This window comes from Onychostoma macrolepis, chromosome 15, assembly GCF_012432095.1.
Source record: "Onychostoma macrolepis isolate SWU-2019 chromosome 15, ASM1243209v1, whole genome shotgun sequence".
Lineage (NCBI taxonomy): Eukaryota > Metazoa > Chordata > Actinopteri > Cypriniformes > Cyprinidae > Onychostoma > Onychostoma macrolepis.
Window position 1 is genome coordinate 3,863,660 of NC_081169.1, and position 20,821 is coordinate 3,884,480.

General features: G+C 36.3%; 1 protein-coding gene across 2 annotated transcripts in view; it reads right to left on the bottom strand.

Annotated features, from left to right (window-relative positions):
* The window catches only part of ece2b (endothelin converting enzyme 2b), a 79,861-nt gene that overhangs the window by 49,935 nt on the left and 9,105 nt on the right, over positions 1-20,821 (bottom strand). Inside the window, exons 1-2 of one of the 2 annotated variants that reach the window (XM_058799539.1) lie at positions 12,552-12,994; positions 12,362-12,438 (exon numbers count right to left, since the gene is read on the bottom strand). The exons of the other annotated variant lie outside the window; for it this stretch is intronic. Coding sequence (XP_058655522.1) covers positions 12,362-12,394 — 33 coding nt within the window. The 5' untranslated portion in view covers positions 12,395-12,438; positions 12,552-12,994. Of the gene's footprint in view, positions 1-12,361; positions 12,439-12,551; positions 12,995-20,821 lie in introns of those variants that run through there. 2 annotated transcript variants of the gene reach the window in all.

The window sequence follows — 20,821 nt, forward strand, 5'->3', positions numbered from 1 at the left end:
GAGTGAACACAAATGTTTTGCGAGTGAATGCATAGTTTCTCGCAGGATCGCTACTTCCATGTTATCACTTCAATATGTCATTTTAGGGGTTTGTTCAAATTGCTCAAGTTTAATAAAGTAATAATGTTGTTTGCCCAAAATAGAGATAGTTAGGCAAAAAGTTAATTCTGTAAGTATTTACTCATGGTGGTCATGTGGGCAACACAAATTCGAATCTTGCTTACAAAAATGGTAATTTCCCAGGTCTGACTGCAAAGAAAAAACAACAGCAAAACTCTCCTTAACATTAACATTGTCATTTCAAACCCTTTCTAAAGATGAACACAAAATAAGATGTTTATCAAAATTTCCATGCTTCCCCTTTAAATGAATGGTGACTAGTGGCCATCAAGCTCCAAAAGGTAAAAATAACACCATAATGCACTCGAAAATTTGTCTAAATGAAATTTGAACTATATTTCTGAATCATTTGTTTCAACATCTTCATTCATGTTTCACAGAAGAAAGACAGTCATATGAGTTTTAAAAGAGTAAAACAAAAAAGAAAATACAAGCTACAAGGCTCGAGCATCTCACCGTTTATAATGTACATTTACGTCAAGCTATTTAGAGTATCCACTGGGACATACAGTACCACATAAAAACAAACCGCAACCCTTCCTTTCCTCAGTATATATTCGCTCCACAGAAACTCTCATTCAAACTCTCATCGCCCCACCAGCCCCTATTCCCACAGTCCTCTGGCCACTCATTCATAGGGACTTCATTCAGGCTGCCGGCTCAGAGTGTCCTAACACTTCTGCACCGTTAGAGGGGGCTTCCATTGTGGCCAGTTAAAGGGTACAGGGACAGAGAGCCGTACTGTTGTGGTACAAAAGGCCATTCTGTTCTGTGCCGGCGGCCCATCATGGCCTGATGTAGTTAGACACTTGAGCACACTTCACACGAGCCCCCCTTTCCCTGAAAACCAATAAGCAGAACGTATGAAGACCTGCTGATAGCTGTTTTTTGTGAAATTATGTTTTTGACAATAAAGTTAAAGCAAAATGCCATCTGCGACCCATTTTACTTCCACAATGTGAGTGTAACCTAACTGTCAATGTTGAAGAATGGAGGGCAGGACTTGATTTTATTTGCAGGGAACTGATCATGAAAAGTGGGTGTTTTATAGTAGAATGGAAGCAGGTGGTTGAAGGGAGGTGTTTAGAATTAAGGCAGATTGGTGACACCAGCTGATAAGGAAAAGTTGTTGCTCTGGCACAACAAGATACTACATTTTGATTGCACTGAAACATTTTTGGAATAACATGCACCAGTGAATCATATAGAAAACAGCTTGGAATGTGCATTAAAGAAATAAATAGGGTAAATAATAAATTCATGTCAAAAGAAAGAAAAAACGTATATACATACACAATCAGTGTCGCCTAATTCTTACTGTTCACATTTGTGCCATTTTTTTAATTAAGTCCATAAAGTCTGAGACCACGCTGAAATTTTATTTAAAAATGCAAAGGAATTAGATTACATTAATATTCCCGTAGCTAAAACAATACAGGACTGGGCTGGAAAGTCCCAGGTAATTGGATTGATTTCTAGGGAAAGCATGAACTGACAAAACATATACCTTGAATGCAATTTAAGCTGTTTTAGATAAAAGCATCTGACAAATGCGTAATGTAATATGTAATATTTTATGCACATTTGTGACGCTGATCATGTGTCACCTTTGTACAACCTTTTAACATAATCATGCAGCTTGGGTGCTACTAGTGAAATTGTGAAAAACCAAATACTAAGACATTTGGAGAGAAGTATCTGTGAGGAATTTCATTTAGGATTTAGACCATATCATTGCACTGAAACTGCACTCATCAGAGGGCTCTTTTCATGATCATGGTTGCATCAATCTCTTAGAATTACTGGTGCTTAATGCTTATAGTACTGACCACAACACTGTCTTAAAGCTTGAAAATTATGTTGGCAGTAATGGAATGGCATTAGCATACTTTACAAATTATTTATCTGACTGTTATCACGTTGTTGCAAGAAATGAAAAGGTGTCATATAAATCACAAATTTAATATGGTGTGCTGCGAGGCACAATACTAGGGCCGCTTTTTTAATAATACAATCAGCTCTATATTTCCTTGATGTCACACAAAACCTACCAATTCTCTAAACTAATGGACCGCATAGATAATATTAAGAGCTGGATGACTAACTATTGCTTAATTCAGAAAAAAAATGAACTACTGGACCAAACACCTCCAAAAGTAATAACATAGAATACAATGCCTCTCTTGATGAATGGTTAGGGTTAAGGTCTTGGTCTTCAGTTAAGGACCTGGGTGTACTATGATAGCAATCTGTCATGTTAAAGTCACATTTCTAGCATTTGTAAATCAATGTTTTTTTTTTCCATATTAAAAATCTCTAAATTACAGTGTCAAATGGCGAAAAACTAATTCATGCATCCATGACCTCAAGACTAGATTATTGCATTAATGGGTGGATGTCCTGCAGGTTTTACTAGAATATCTAATTAAACAAAACATTCTGAAGTTAATACAAATTCTTCGGTTTAGTTTCAGTCTGAGTGTTCACACTTGAAAAAAAAATGCATTTGAGCTATGTTCAACAGCAGTGTTAATGTAGAACACTTTTTGTAAAAAAGGTACAAAAAGGCATCTGCTTAGAGAATGTACATTCTCTTTTCGTTTGCTATGCCACCCTCGGTTTGAGTGTGTCATTGATTAAACAGAACAACACTGTGTCTGTGTGTGTGTGTGTGTGTGTGTTTCTGAGAAAGAGAGAGAGAGTATATTCCCCAGGGAGCCCGAATGACGTCACCGATCTGGGCATCAAGGTTACCTCACTCCCCGCACGCAGACCGTGAGAGGAAGAAGGGAGGAACGGAGGAAAAGCAGAAGGAAGGAAGGAAGAGAAAAGACAGTGGGGAGAGTGCAATGAGTTTTGATGGGCTTGCATGAAACAGGACAAAAAAAAAAGATCAGATCACCTACAGATTCAGTCTCACATACGCTTTAACTTGAGCACCAGACCATTATTCTTTCTTTAAAAAACACAAACTGTTGACCAACACATATTTGAAAGGAAAATGTAGGTCTCTGTGCACATATTACAAATTACGCAAATACATACAGCTTTTCTCAGAGCTACAGTGGAAATGCATCACAGGAATCATGGTAGGGAGCCGTCTGAACGTCATACTCCACTGTAGAGTTGTTCTTCACAGCATATCGTCATCTATTAACTGCTTACTTCCTGTCTTCCTGTGAATTTCTGCTTGTGCAACCATGACAGACTTCAAATAGCTTCCCTCCTGTTGTCTAAGCTTTCACACAGGTGTGTGCACAGAACCCTTACACTGCAAAAGCATCTTTTTAATCAGTATTTTATACAGTTGTCCAGTACAAATAATATTGACACTAAAAACAAGATAAATTTACTTAAGAAATATGAATAACACTTCCATTCAAAGAATAATAAAAATGTGTAAAATAATAAAATATATTTTTTTATTCATATAGCACCTTTCATACTAATGTATTAGTATTTAGCATGTAAAGTGCTAAAAAGTTACACTAAAACTAAAGATATATTTTCTGAAAACAAATCTTAATATCATATGCAATTTTTCTTCTCAGGTGAATTTATCTTGTTTAGATTAAGGCTCTCAAACATTTAACATTTTAATTAATAGCCTGAATTTACATAGACTGCCAAACAAAATCTACAGTCTGAGAGTAAAATAATTAGCTGAAAATGAAGAGAACAAATCATAATAATATTGTTCAGACCTAATAAGCAATCTGTAAGTGATCTAAACTGTAACTTTGCTGTGGGAGGATGTGATTAAGAGGAAGAGGAATTGAGCTCTTCATAGATGACAAGCTGCTAACAAAAAGAAGAAGAGATTGCAGCGGGCATAGCCAAACCTCGTCCCCTCTCTCTCTCTCTCTCTTCTGTCATTTTCATGCCAGGTCTCAGGTACTGCAGTGCAGAGCTGGCAGAATATTAAACAAGCAAACGATATGAACATGGAGGAATAATGGGAACAAAGAGAAATAAAAAAGAAAGTCAAAGGAAGGTAAGAAATTGTACATGGAGGGTAAAGACAGCGGGGTGCAATGCTGAAGGACGGATGCAGATGAATAAAGTATAGCTGGTTTGAAAAGATGAAAGGATGACATGACAGACAGGACAGAGCGGTCCCTAGAAATCCATATTGACCCATTTACTCCCTTAACATTCTGTTTAAATCCATTTTAATAGCTGAAAAACGTAATTAACATTTAAGAATCACTGTTAATATTTCATGATTTTTTTATAATCTTATGAGAACTGTTTGTAAACAAAGTTTCAACTTGATAACACACTTCAAACATCCTCTCTGAAAAAAATATTACATTACTTATGTTTGGAGGCTCCGAGACGGCAGATAAGCATAAATAAATGCAATGAAGACTGTTTGATATATAAACTGAAGAGACACTCCTGACAGTTTACTTTGATTTATTTCTCTACAGAAGCAGATGCGACATCACTATTTTTATTAAATAATAGTTGCGTTTATGAAAAGTATGTCTACTTTGTGAAACAACACAAGATTAAAGCTTCAGTAATGTCTCCCCAGCGGGTTTTGATTAGGTCAGAGGAACAAATTAAAAGAATCCAAAGGGAAAATAAGAGGTTAATTGCAAAATTACTATCATTATTTTCATACATCCATCACTAGAGCCTCTGGGAAGCAAAACAACAGGAAAGTCAATCTTAAAAGAACATGAAGGTTAATTCACACTTCTGGTCTTATTACACGATTTATCTGTCAGTTTTTCATAAGAACAAATGTTTTAATATTTCAGGAAATTAACGATCTGCTTCCAGTTTTGACTGACATCACCCAGATTCTTAAAATAAAGGATCAATTTTTTTTTTCTAGAATTTCTCAAGAAATATCTCTAAAGATCTATTTCAAGTAAATGCTAGTTAATGTTTAATACGAGTAAAGCTCACAATAGCAAATAACAACAGATTTTAAAAAAAAGTGTCATCATTGAGATACATTAGTTTTAATGTTTTAATTTTATAAGTATAGCTTTATAGTATTTTCCTTTTTGAACTATAACATTAAAATTATTATTGGTTTATCATCAATGTTGGTGCATATCTAAATATGTAATATTATGGAAGTAAAATATTATATTTATTTGTCTATTTTATCAGCATCCAGCATTAAATGTGTGTGCTTGTTGAGTGGTGTTTCCCCTTCCCCTCTGTACATCTGACAAATACATACCCAGACTAACTAGAAAACGTGCCTCTGGCGACATTTCTGCAGAACAATAGCATGTGAAATTAAATGTTAAATGTCCAGTGAGAGGAGCTATGGTTAATTCTTTATCACAGTTTGAAAATAACACGCCACCTACACTAAACTCTACTCTAAACCTAGCCAATAGCGTTAACAAAAATACATTCTGAAGCAACCATGCCATTTTAGCTTGCTTCTGCAAGTCCATGAGCTCTTTTATTGAGTATCATGACTCATGTTTCACGGAACTCGTACTCATAAGTGCTCTGCATCACAAGTGCAGTGCTGTACCAGGTGCGCTACCAAGAAAGCTTACCATGTCAGAAAATGCACACATATGCAGCTGGTAAAGTGATGTAAATATAAAAAAAAGTTAGTTTAGAAATCCTGATAAAAGTTTTTTGAGGTCATAGCATAGTATTGCACAGGGAACCGCACACATATATGTCTTTATTAATTGATAACCTGCTCCTGTACTCATAATTTGTGTGAAAAGGAATGAAAGTTGTTGGTGTTTTATTTCCATTAGCATTCATTCCAGCTAGAAATTGCAGTAAATTGGATGTAAAAGTACATTTTGGGAGTTTTGCAGAGATGTATAGTAGATAAATTCCCAATTTGTTTCTGTGTCTTATTCTGTGGCATTCAATTATACTGTTTGTATTATAATGTACATTGGCTATTCAGGTATCTGCTATTTAAAACACATACTGATCAACCACAAGCCTAGATATCTCGAAAAACCAAATGCCCCAAAATATTCAATGAAACACTATTCAAAAAGACCTTCTGTAAGACATCAGATGGTGACTGAGAAGGTGGATTGCTAGATTGCTGACCTTAACTTGGACCCTGAACACACACACATACACACACACACCGATACAGATGGAGTCTTGGCGTAGACAGGAAAGTGTGGCCATCTCCCTGCTCTCACACACCCAACGGCAGGATGTACCAGCGCTCCTGAGCCCTGAGCAGTGCTTCAGGGGTCACGCAGGGGATGACTAGAGAGTGCACTCCACCTCCAGAGAGCTTAACGACCAGCCTTTCCCACAGCAAACCACACCCTGGAGTCTCCCTGTCTTTCTGATCTGGAGCCAGTGTTGCGCTCTCTCCAACGATGGTTACGGTTTGGATCAGGATTTGAGAAGCTGCCCCTAGATTAGAGCAGGAAAGGGCAGCTGCTACTCAAAAATCATGTTATTACTACCACCACACTGCAGTATGCACTGATAAGCCTAAAACGGTGGGCTAAAGACAACACTATTCCAGAAACAGATGGGTTAATTTTCAGTAAACGTTGATGGAGATAGTACGCATGAAGGATCAACATGCAAACAGGATGATGCTGGTTACATAACATCTTTATCTTCAGGACCACATAATCCAATAACTATAGACACAAGCCAGTGTGTCTCTGGCCAAATCAAACATCAGCAAAGCCTGGCCGAAAGTTTACAGCAAGACCCTGAAACAGCACTACTAAACAATAGCATCACTATTTAAATGTGTGAAAACCTGCACAAAACAGATACTGGTACAATTTGCATGATGCAGAAAGTGCAGAAACAAAGAGGAAGTACAGTAGAAGACAAGATCTAATCTGTCAGTGGCTTTATACACTAGAGTTCATCCTGAATCAGAGAAACAAATGCAGCAAAAAGTTTGATGCAACGCACACCAATATAGCAGCACGCAATATGAATGTCAGAGAGGCGGGTCGGTGCTTTTGGAAATCCAGCTTGCCATATTCCAACTTAAAGGGGTCATCGGATGCCCATTTTCCACAAGTTGATATGATTCTTTACGGTCTTAATGAAAAGTCTGTAACATAGTTTGGTTAAAATTTCTCAATGGTAGTGTAAAAAAAAACATTTTTAAACCTGTCGAAAACAACTCTTGTCAGAGCAAGCCATTTTGTAGCATTTTCCTTTAAATGTTAATGAGCTCTGCTGACCCCGCCCCTCTCTTCCGAGCCACTCTTTGAGGGACTGTTTACTTTAGCCGCATTCATAGTGAAACTTGCTAATTAGCACATTATTAGGAAAGGCGATTTCCAAAGATTCAGTAAAAACCCTTATACTCACTTCTGCTGTAGGTGAAGCTGGATCACGAATGATTCGCGCAAACATAGACGCATTTAGGTAGATCAGGGGGCGCATTCCCTTCAAAAACAAATGTAATCCACTGCGTCTTCAGCAGCTCAGATGTCGGGAGTAAATGACGACTGCTATATTCATTATTACATCCAACAACAGAACGCCTCAATCGATTAATCCGAGACATCTTGTCTTCCCCTGCACCAGAGTCGACACAATGGTGGACTGATGACAGCTCACTCAGTTCACTCAGCTCACTCAGGGCGGGTCTAAGGTAAGACAGTCTTGTCAATCAACTATCGTGGGAGCAGTCTGTGCAGAACTACGTCATTCTGACAGGGCTCTCAGAACAGCCTGATTTGAGAAAGGGGATTTTAAAATAGGGATTTAAAAAAAAAAACTGGGTGGATTTTTATCATTATAGGATGTGTACACACACTTCCAACACACATTTATGTTCAAACGACTTGTAAAGTGAATTTTGCATCCGATGACCCCTTTAAAGGTGGCATATGTAATTTTTCAAAAACGCTTTAGAAAACCGAGTCGGGCCCAGAAACAAAACAAACTTGCAGCCAATCAGCAGTAAGGGGCATGTCTACTCATGATGCGAGGAGAGAGCGCTCAGTGCACATGACGGACATTAGCCAAGTGACGACAGAAAGATAGAGAGGACAGATAAAAAACAGAGGAAAACTTCTGCGGAACAAAAGAAGGCTTACACCATGTGTACACCGGATGTCCTGTCTGTCTACACTGGACGCGACAAAGCGACCGTTGAAAATCATTTGAAATTTGTGTCGATATGTCATAAATGGAACGCGGCAGCAGTTTACTGTCGGGGATTTGTCGCAGCGTGGCATCCAGTGTAGACCGCTCGCGTCCGGTGTAGACACGGTGTTACAATAAGGCAAGAAGTAGGACCCGTGTAAATATCGGATCAGCTTTCCAGCGCTGGAAAGAACTCAAGGAGCGGGAAGGCCTGCGATCGGATGCCAAGGTTGCTTTGTTTCTTCTCGATAAGTGAGTAACATTGGTTTTGCTTTCTTTCACAGAACTAATCGTGGCCTGGGTTGCGTACTTATGTGTGGGGCGGAGCTATCAAAATAGGGGCGAGACCCTTTTGGGGTAGGAGCTATTTGTTTTGGTGATTTCAAATATCAACATTGGCTACCAGAAATCACTTACCCCACCTTTAATTCACACTTTACTGCACCATCAAAACGGTTATTATTCATTCTCATCTGCCAAAAGCACCTTAACTCTCTCCCCGCCAATTTATTTTTATTTTTTTGCCAGCCACCACTAGCATTTTTGATCATTTTCACAAAAGCTTCATAGCACCCAAATAATTTTGTTTTATGAATATCTGAGCATGAAATATGTGAAGAAAACAACAGAAAAGAAAAAGAGAAAAAAAACCTTCCATTCCAGCTAGCTTCATGCAATCTTTTTTTTTTTTTTTAATCAACACTTGAATGTGTGTAAGTTTAATGGGGGATAAAAGCAACATTTTGAACAAAAGCTGAGAAAATTGCATTTTTGTAAAAGATCAGATTCAGAACGATGATCAAAATAGATCGCTTCCATCAACACATCCAAAATTGCACAGTCCTAAACCACTTCATTGGGTAACACTACGCAGTTTTAATTAATTTATTGATTAATGTTTGATGATTATGTTATTTTACATATGCATACATACATACATACATACACGATCACTTGTTTCTGCTTCTTCGTCGTGTTTTCAGAAGATACAAAAGCATTCACTGCATGATTAAGCTGATTAGATACACATAAATTCAAATGATTAGGGTAAAAAATATCGCTTTATGGGTCTTTGTTCTAATTATATCTTATTAGATATGATATAGTTAAGTAACATGATACAAGCAAGAGTGCAATTTTCCTGAACATTAGTGCAAATGAGATACTAACATACTACTATTGAAAAAACAAGTTATTACTGTTACTTTGTTTTTCTGTTTCACCAATAAAAAGAGTTCCACACAAAGCCAGAGCAAACTTTTTGCACATACATGAATCCTGAATCTGTTTCTGAACAACTCATTTAGCTCAATGATTCAATAATCCATTCATAAACACAGCCACTTGCTTTGTTTCTAAACTGATTCAATAAATCACTCAAGACAGGGACTTGTCGCCACCTACTGGCGGTTTTAGTCTCATATTTATCCATCACAGGCCTAAACCAGCCAAAGTACCAGCTTAAAAAAACACTTAGTGAAACATAGTTTAATTACCATTATTGAAAAAAAAATAAATATATATATATATATTTTATGTCAGTGTCGCACACAGCCCTACTGTCATCGTTTACTCACCCTCATGCCGTTCCAAACCTGTATGAGTTTCTTTTTTCTGTAGAACATTAAAGAAGATATTTTGAAAAATGTTTATTGTTCATACAATGAAAGTCAAAGAGGTTCAATACAATGTTGTGTTGGACCCTGCTAACTTTCACTGTATGGGCAAAAACAGTGGAAACATGCTTCAAAATAATTTATTTTGGGTTCCACTGAAGAAATAAAGTCAAATGAGTTTGAAACTACATGACTGTGAGTATATTTAATAAGAAAACATTTTGGTTAAAGGGCAGTGATTTCATATTAATTTGTATGATTTCAGTTCTTCAAAATGTACAAGTTTTAGAAAAAAAGGCCCACCCCTAAACCTAATCCTTAGTGGGACATAAGCAGATTATGAAGTCATATGAATTCATAGAAATTTGCCACCAATTTGGCAAAATGTAAAAAATATTTCAATGAGAGTATGTTGGAACAGCATTCTACAAAACTGCATTGGTTTCAAATTATTTGCTAAATTTGAATACTAAATTGAAACTGTTGAAACATTCACTAAAATAACACGGGTACATGCTCTACATTCATGTTGAGGGGTAAGACTGAAGCAGGAACTGTGGTGATCATTCATCATTTTTTATGGTGAACATATAACATTAGTACACCAACCTGGAACACAGTGTACGACATGCGTCAGTCTGCAAATAAATTATCTTGCTGATCCAGATAACAAAGTTGTGGAAATGGCTCTCGCTCTGCTAGCAGTAATTGATTTACAGCATATTGGACAGGCTAATTAGAGCAGCTCCATCATGACCTCTGAGCACTCCTCCCAAATGACTGAAACTGTGTGTGTTTATGAGTGAATTCACATCCACTCTGGCTACATTAAGTTTCAGTTATTAGTGGTGATTGCTAAGGATGGGAGATGGGTTGTTCAAAACCCCTTATCCTACGTATTGAGCTTCAGCGAGTCCCACACGGTTTCATACGGACATGAGCGATATCTGAAACTGTGGGCAGTACAGTTTTTGCCTGGCAGATACACTCTTAAAAAAAAAAAAAAAAAACACCCCTGTAAAAATAGGCCACAACGTATTGTAATAATTTGAAGCAATTTTCCACATGTATTATTTATTTGTATTTTTTTTTACAAGTGTTACACTTCCACAGACTTTTTCATTAACTGTTCCCTCCTGGTGGAATGACCTGCCCAACTCAATCCCAGCAGCTGAAGACAACAAACAGCTAAAGACAACTCTTCCATCTTCATTTGACCTTCTAACTCTAGCACTCTCTATTCTAATTCTATTTGGGGTTTTGTGTTTTATAGAAAAAAAAAATTATTTTTATTTATTTATTTTTAAAAACACTTGCACTCTCTGTTTTATCTCTTTTCTAGCTACTTGTTTATTATATATATATATATATATATATATATATATATATATATATATATATATATATATATATATATATATATATATATATATATATATATATAATGATGATCCTCTAACACTAGCATTCTCTATTCTTTTGGCTTGTTTTATTTACACTGCATTGCTTTGTTGTTGTTTTTTTTTGTTTGTTTGTTTGTTTGTTTTACAGTATAAGCAAAAAACCCTGAACTGATACATTTCTTTTGTGTATCCCAAAGTATTCATATTATTCTGCCATTTTCATATATGTTTGTTTTGTTCAATTAAATTCAATACTTCCACACATAATAGGCCTACATTACCTATAGGTCTAACAATACTGCAAAATTTTATTTTGCACTGACATGACTCACGATTTTATAACAGCCCCTCTAATGTTCCGGTTTATCTCAAAACTATAATCAACAAACACTCATGAAGTTATATATATATTTTTTAAACAGTAACCATAAGTAAAAGTAAGATTTCGCGGGAAAATGGCAGCTACCTGTTACAGTACAACTATATCCTTGCGCGACCCCCCACCGCTCCAGTTGCCACGGTAACGTACGCCAGTCCGTAAAGCGTCGTGCAACTCAAGATGCTCTCGTAGCCACTCCCTGTAAACAAACGAGCGAAACCTCGAACAAAGAGTCAATGAATAAAAACCGGTCGGTTTTGTGTCGGAAACAGCTCTACAGAAAGGAATCTGTGCTATGGGTTCGGTCGATGTAAGTGTCACTCAAGAACAGCGTTACAATAAATAGTTTGTTTGCGACAAAGAGCAACACTAACGACTCATCTTCGTTCGAGAACATTTTGACTGTTTGTTTTCCTTAAAAAGGTTCTTTGTGATTAATGAAACGCGGAAACGACTGTGGGAAGCCTGAATATAATTAAAACAGTTGTTAAAATAAATGCAGCTGCGTTGTACGCGAGTATAAAATGATTTGTCGTGAGTTTCGTTACATCAGTCCTTGCGCAATCGAAGAGTAAACATTAAAAACAGACGCGCGATAACCACTGATGCGATCTCTCTCCAAATGTGCAGAATTCGCCTTATTCTGTGCCAAGAATCAATTTAAAGCAGCTTCGCTCCCTTCACCCCATGTTCTGCCAATGAGACGGCTTGCAGATGTTTTTGATGTAATGAAAAGCATCAGTGCGACTCACGTTATTTCGTAAATCTTGCAGCGCTACACTCATCGTGCAGCATCGGCGCTCCGCACGCGACTAAGCCATCCCTGCGCCTGAAACAAACATGATCAACGAGTGTTAAAGCCAGCCTTCATCCATTCGCAGCCGCAGTTTTCCATCTGCAAACACTGAAACAGACTGACAGACGCGATGCGTTATAGCCTACCGCTGAACGTTTTCAGAAGACGGCGCGCATGATGGGTTGCTGTGCCACCGCCAAACGACCAGCACGTCCTCTGCTCTGTGTTACAACATAGAAAGATGTCTGAGGGAGATAGATAGAGATCAGCCAGTGCTCTCTCTCTCTCTCTCTCTCTCTCTATCTCTCTCTCATTCCCCCGCCCCTTCGCTCCGTGTCCGTGATTGAAGGCGCGCTCCCGCACCGCATCTGTATGGATTGGGTTGCTGACTCTGTCATAGGCATCAAGTGGGATGAGCGCTAATACCCTCTTCATGTACTCTTAAAAATCTCAATTTTCCCCGTATATAGTTCTCGAGCTGCCATAATGGTTCTTTAGAGATTAGAACGTCTTGACGTTACACTGTTCTTCAGATCAGCGTATTGGGTTTGTGGAGCATCACTACAGTTTTCTAAAGAAAAGTAACTGGAAAACCATTTAGGTTCTAATTTAAATGTAATTCAAAATAACTAAGAATTATTATTATTAATTAAAAGTGTATCTTCACTATTTGTAAAACACGTAGGCTATAAAATACAATATATGTCTAAAATATATTAATAATATGTGATTCTGGACCGCAAAACCAGTCATAAGGGTAATTTTTTTTTTTTTTCATTGAGATTCATACATCATCAGAAAGCTGAATAAATAAGCTTTCCATAGGTGATGTTTGTTAGGATCGGACAATATTTGGTCGAGATACAACTATTTGAAAATCTGGAATCTGAGGGTGCAAAAAAAAAAAAAAAAAAAATCAACATATTGAGAAAATCGCCTTTAAAGTTGTCCAAATTAAGACCTTAGCAATGCATATTACTAATCAAAAATTAAGTTTTCAAATATTTACAGTAGATTGCAATCACATTCAACAGGCCAAAAGCTCAATCTGGGTGCTCAACCATAAAAACTTATTTCAAACAAGAAAAGCAAAGTTGGCACTACAGCTCCAAAAGTAGAAAGTATGATTGTCTGATGAAGAGCTATTAGGCTTGAAACATCACCTGTGGCGAGAACATAAATAAATGTGTTCTACTTTTGGAGCTGTGGCGTGCCAACTTTGCTTTTCTTGTTTGAAATATTTACAGTAGGAAATTCTTCATGAAACATGATCCTTAATTAATATCCTAATGATTTTTGGCATACAAGAAAAAAATCGATCATTTTGACCCATACAATGCATTGTTGGCTATTGCTACAAATATACCTGTGCTACTTATGACTAGTTTTGTGCTCCAGGGTCACATATATGGGTTGTTTTTCTGGAAAAAAATATTCATATGCACATGGTGTGAAATACTGTTTGGTTTGATTTGATTTGTTCTGACTGATTTATTTAGCAATTTGATTGTAAATGATGCCTCCACCATTATCCCAATCACTGTCACTATGTCAGCCAGCTAAATGATGTTACATTGCTGATATTTTTACATCGGCACAGTTTGCAGGACGATGTTCAAAACATCACAGTAAGTCAAATGCTTGCAAGACATACAAATACAATCAATGAATGCAACATTGTTAGAACAGAAGAATATTAACCCTATAAAGCCTGCTGTATCATATTTGCTGGGTAGTAACTGATTATGTAATAAGATTAAAAAATGTAGTACTTGTAATTAGATTATATTACGTTTTAAAATGCTCATAGATTACAGTTACTTTTTAATGGATTACATGATTACAAATGATTCGCACAATGGCATTAAATTATTGGTAATTTATTTGTTCTTGTGCAGTACAATATATTTAAACCCTGGAAGACTTTGTCCATGTCATTGCTATATTCATGTTTATTAGTGTTTGTACATGTGATGCAGGGATTCTCAAACTTTTTTGTCAGTCAAACTGACCTAAAATATTTACTTGAAGCCCCCCTGAGATTTGTAGTTAACTTTTCAAATAATTAACAACATTTGCATGTTTTCCAATGTTGGTTTATGATCATAGATTTTATTTCTGGCTGGTTGGTCTAACAATAATCCCATTTAAATCAAACAAGTTAGGTCAAAAGTAATCCAAAAGTAATCTGAATGCATAACCTAAAACGAGTAATCTATCATCAATTACATTAACGATTTTTCTCAATTTGTATCATGTAATTAGTAATCTACACAGCTCTGTTGATACTCAAATTTGAAACATGATCAAATCTTTGCTGAAAAGCATGTTGTACACAATCTACTACATGTCTTCTGTTGTCTGATTAATAGTTTACAGTATTTTAACAAATAAAAGGCTGTTTAATATCATTCTAAATATGCCCACCTTCAGGTTGTGGTTCACATGTCTTACTCTTTGGCCATGGAAAATGCACCATCAGCATCTGCACCAAATTGCATATTTTTGCTCAGTTTGGGCCTCTGAATAAAATTGGTGTTTTTTCATCCTCGAGTATGAGCGTCATGTTCTCTTATATCATACCGTATGAGCCATGAAAGCCTGAAGTATCAAATATGATACTCAACAAAAAACACAAACATCAATAAACTGTTCCATTTCTGACTTGTATTCATGATGTCAGGCTACGCAGGGTTAACACTGGTCCTGGGGTTATGAGAACCTGATCAATGGGTTCCCACAGACAAACATACATAGCTCAGCGCTGGATCTCACAGCTGATTGAAAACATATGTTTTACATGATTTAAGCCTGGGTAGGGTTATGTAACAGATTTGAGCCGCACTCTTTCTCTCTCGTCTAGGAATGAATGCAAATATCTCTGCATCTTGGAGGCCACCCAACCCCTGCATCGTTTAAATGAAACGGGAACTGCAGTAAAGTGCTGGCCCGATATCAGAAAGTAGATTAGACTGATTAGCTTATACACAAGACAAAGACACAGAGACTGGACTGAAGATTTCTCAAGTGTATCCACCAAATGTGTTTTAAGACGTCGTCATTGTCTGGATCCATCCTAGCATTCTGCTTACTACATAATATAAAGTTTACTCTTGACTACTTTTGTGGAAATAGCATATGAAACAATATATGCACTATGCAATACGTACCTACTTTGGTGTTATGTGACCTCAACACATTGCATATTTAATTGCTTAGTGAGTCAGGAGTGGTATATATTCCAAGCCTTCTAAAGTAAAGTTTTCATAATTAATGGAAAATAGGCAGTTTTTTTTTCCAAGCAAAGAAATTAAAAAGTAGAAAGTTAAATGACATGAGCGGGAGTAAATTATGACAGAAAGTGTTCCTTGAAAGTGTTTATCACTTTGATCAAAATCATCTGCTAAATGAACAAAATCATCTGCTGAATGAATTTATGTAACTATTTATTTTCTTTTTTTTGTTCAACATTAACTGCCAAAACATTTGGCAACAATAGGGCGCAGAAGACTTTCAAAAGGAGAGCACAGAAGAAAAAAAAAACTTCGAAAGAGATGCAGGAACAGTGAAGTCTTTATCTTGGTTTAAATGCTAATCAATAGCCGAAGGCTGTAACTCTTTGGAGGTTTTCATAAAGCACCCCATGCATAATATAACTCAGCACTCAACTTCTGGCTTCGTTTGCTTGCTTTGGCCAGATGGGAAATCAAGGTCGCCGGGCAGATACGTCTGCTGATAGCCCCGTCTGCTGCCATCCTCATCGCTCACCTTGAACAGCATCAAGGCCTGCCAGAAACCCAATGATCTGATGCAAGCGCATGCACTTACACTCTCTCTTTCGATCTCATTTCGGTTTAGTGTGATTGTCTATTCATTTCAGTTTCCAAATGACGTACTGCAGAAGAGTTTCTCTGGAGAAAGCTCGAGGCGCTGTGAAGCGAGAGTTAGACACATTTCTTGTTTCTCTTCCAAGTTAGTTCTAGTTTAGTCTTCATTTCTGTTGCCCTTCACAATTTCTGCTGCTTATTTCTGTCCGTCTCTCTCGGTCCCCAGCTCAATGCGGTTTTTGTGTCTGCCTCCGACAGAATTCTGTTCACCTCCTCCCTCCTTTCTGCTAGAAGGTCAGATTTTGCTATTGGGTGAAATGAATAAACTCAGCATGTGGCCTTGTCACATTTTTAAAGGAATAATCTAGGGTGCAAAACACAGAGTAATAATTCAAAGAAAAAATTTAATTCTGTCATTATTTTACTGCCTGAATGATGTGTGAACAATATGACTGATTCATTCAAAAAGTTTTCAGTTTTTACGGTGTTATGCAATCACCCCCTGCAGGGGAAGTTATCAGTGAATATTGAATAATGACTTAAATTTTGAGTTGGCTCCTCTGACAAAGCTATACTATATGTTGTGTTTTTATATTTCCTCAGGGGACTTGTCAGTCATATGTACTGTCTTTTCTTGTCATTAAAAAAAAAAAAAACTGCATTTTATTTATTTTGTCAAACGTGCTATAGTTAACCAAAAACCCTGCTAGTTCTAAACAAAAATTCATAACCAAAACCTTCATCCCATGGGAAGTGGGTTCTTTTCAGTTTAGGAAAAGGGCTATGGGACAGCTGACTGAATCAACATTTTACAGTGGTTTACAGTGGTTATCAGTTAAAAAAAAAAAAGTTATATGCAGAGATCTTTACCCTACTGAAGAAATCTAGCATTTTATGTTGGTCCAGGGTTGTTTATATTGTTTAGTGCTGGAGTCGTGTGAATTCAGCTGGTTGGTTTGCATAGCCATGATGATCAGCAACAAAAACTGATGCTCAACTTGTTAACCTGGTTGAGCAAGTAAAGGTGCAAATTTTCTTGAATGAAATGCAATCATTCCACTGTATGCATACAATGTGAAATCTGTGGGGAACTTTATGCCCTCACACAAAATATTAAAGCTTGATTCTGCCACAGAATAAAACAAAAGTACTATAAATTAAAACAAGTTGCTTGCAAATGTGAGTTTATATCTCTGGCATTTCTTTCTTAGAATTGCAAGTTTATATCCCTTACGTGACTTTTTTTTAAAATTGTGAGTTATATACTCAATTGTGAGTTTATACCTATATAGATTATAAAAACGTCACAATTGTGAGATGTAAACATGGAATTGCAAGAAAAAAGTCAGAATTAATAAAAAAATGCCTTTTTAAAAAAAAAAATTTATTGGAAAACAAAAAAAACTGAATTGCGAGATGTAAACTCAAAATTGAGAGAAAGAAAGAAAACAACAACAAAAGCTCAATTGTCAAGCTTTTTTGATAAACCTGCAACTAAAAATGCACATTTTCTGTTGTTTGATGAATTTTCACAGACAAAATCCAGTCATTCCATCTCACAAATTCATGTAGCCAACTTAAAACTAAACAAAATCTGCATGGGAAACTTTATCCCCATCGCGCAAAACTATGGAATAAAAAAGGTAATTGCTTCTTTTTAACAGTATATTGTGCAATTGTGAAATAGAAATTCACAGTTGTGAATTAACACCTCACAATTCTGATTTTGTTTGTTTCGAGTCTGTTTCTCTAGTCAGAATTGCGAGATAAGTCATAATTAACTTTCCATTGCAAGGGGGCAAAAGGAAAAAAAAAAGTTGTCACTTAGCTTGTGGTATTGATAAAATGCATGATGCCACAGAGATACTTTTAATAATAATCACAGAGAACAGCAAGGAAAATAACCAATACCACATTAAAGACACGATGAGAACTGACAAAGAAATGAACAAAACAGGGAGTACTTAGTAAACTGTAGAAAGAAAACTGAACTGAAAGGAAACACAGGAACATGAAGAAAAAATAATCCTGACAGATATAAACTCAGAATTGCAAGTAAAAAAAAGTTATAATTATGATTTTAAAAAGTCACAATTACCCTTTTCTATTTGGTGGCAGAAACAAGCTTATATAAATCACCTCAGCATGCAGATTCCTGTTGAAATGATTGGATTTCACCAGCATAATTTCACCAAGCAGCAGCACATATGACCACACCTTAAGTCTTCCATGTTAAAAAGCATCCCAGGATCCAAAACACAACATATACTGGTCTTTTTAGCGGCGTATTAAACTGCCACCACCTGAACACCCGCTGCAAGTTGGTATTCCCTACCGATTGTGTCCCTGATTCTCCCACCAGAATGAAAGTGCAGCCATGCAGGACGCAATCTTGTTTCAGATTGTGGCATATAATGGAACAGTAATAACACGCTGTTCAACCACAATAGAGCTGTGTGTCAGGCCAGGGCAGAGCATGCATACACCAGCAGCCTATCTGCACATCCCCTCTGCGGCATGTTATCAGGGGTGGAAAAAAAATAATAACTCAAATTATTCTTAAGTGAAAGTATGGATACTGAGTGAAAATTTCATTCAATTTATAGTCCATGGATTTAGCCAAAAACATACTTGACTCAAAGTGAAAAGAACAACTTATTAAAAAGTACATGTACATAAAAAAAGAGAGACAACTCTCTGGTAGAACATTAATAAATATGATGCATTTACAAAGTATTTAATATTGTATAATGTTATTTTACAACACTGATTGTTTTACAGAGTTATAACAATTAATAATAGCCATCAAAATACAAATATTTATACCAATATTGCTGAACAAAGCACATTTATTTTATTCTCATTTGCAGTGTAGTGGACCGTTGCCATGGACCAGTTGATTTCGATGTTAAACACCGAAGCATATACCATCTCTCAACCTCAGAGCTCACAAAAGGTCTGTCATCAAAGATTTATGCAACCTATTAAAAAAAATAATTTATGGATTTTTTTTAGTACTCTTACAGAAACGAATCATTGCACTATTGCTTGGCTAAATAACAAAAAAAAAAAAACTGTTCGGATAAGAACAACCTGACCATCAAACCTCAAAACACCACTGCAAACATGTAACTAGTATTTTTCAAGTCAAAATAAAATAGTAAGGAGCAAAAAGTACTGGTTCTTTTTTTGGAAATGCAATTAAGTGAAAGCACAAGTATTCAGTACAAAACCCTGAAAATAACACTAATAAAGTAGTGGCTAGTAAAGTATTGTAATCAAGTACAATTTCTCATGCATTTTACAACCCCACTTTACTATAGTTTAAGCAATGGTTATGATTTATTGTTTTTTGTCATGTCAAACCAGTGTTGAGGGTAATGCATTACAAGTAACGCGAGTTACGTATTCAGATGACTCCTTTCAAGTAACTAGTAAAGTAACGCATTACTTACTAATTTTCTTGTAAATGAAAAAGTTACTTTTTCAAATAAGTATTCCCCTTTACTGACTGACATCTCAGAGCCCGGTCTCATGGAAATGCATATAAATAGTACGCCAAATAAAACAAAATCGTGGGATTGATTCGCAAAAATTGACTTTGGCATTATACGGACGTGTTTGGTGTGCATATAATACGCAGTTTTCGCATGCATATGATACAAAATTTGTTGGCATGCATGTGATACACATCTACCCCACAACCCTAATCCTAACCATTGAGCATAATATGCATGCCAAAGTCAATTTTTGCGTATAAACAGTACGCCAAATCGAAACGTAAACTCGTTGCTATTGATACGCACTTTCATGAGATTGGGTTGTACTGTAGTTCTAGACTAAATGCGAACATGCATTTACTCATCTCACCTGCACAAGAACAGATTCAGTATTCCACAAAATGCAAAAAAGCAAACTCAGAATATGATGCAAACCTGCAATAATTACATGTTAAATTACACAAATATCCTTTATGTATTTAATCCTATTGTATTAACCAATGTCTTTGCTGCTGACCTTTGGTGACCCAATTCAACCATACCAATAAGCAAAAATTACTTTAGATAAACATAAGATTTGTGTTTCATTTTGTTATTGCTGAAGATTAATGAAAGTTCTTCTGCTGCATCCTATTCTTCATGTAATCCAGAATGGCAGCACAGCTGAAAGGTTTGTTTGAGTGAATTTACATTTCTTTCAGCCTGGGGGAATGAAAGGGCTTTTACATTTGCCATAAATAGAACCTTTTATATTAAAAACAAACAAGCAAGCCCAATGCCAGATGAGAAAACACAAAAGTAATGTAACATTACTTTCCATAAAAATTAACTAAGTAACGCAATTAATTGCTTTTTAGGGAGTAATGCAATAATGTAATGCATTACTTTTAAAAGTAACTTTCCCCAACACTGGTTCTAACTGTGCGTCTCTAACTGTGCGTTTAATTTTTTTTTGCATCATACTGTAATTTCATTGGTCCAAAAAGTACATATAAAACAGTGTTCAGATTGCCTGTTATTGTGCTGTGATGCACAGGATTTTTTGCTGAGGATGAGGAAAGAAAAATGACAGTAACACTTTAGATTTGG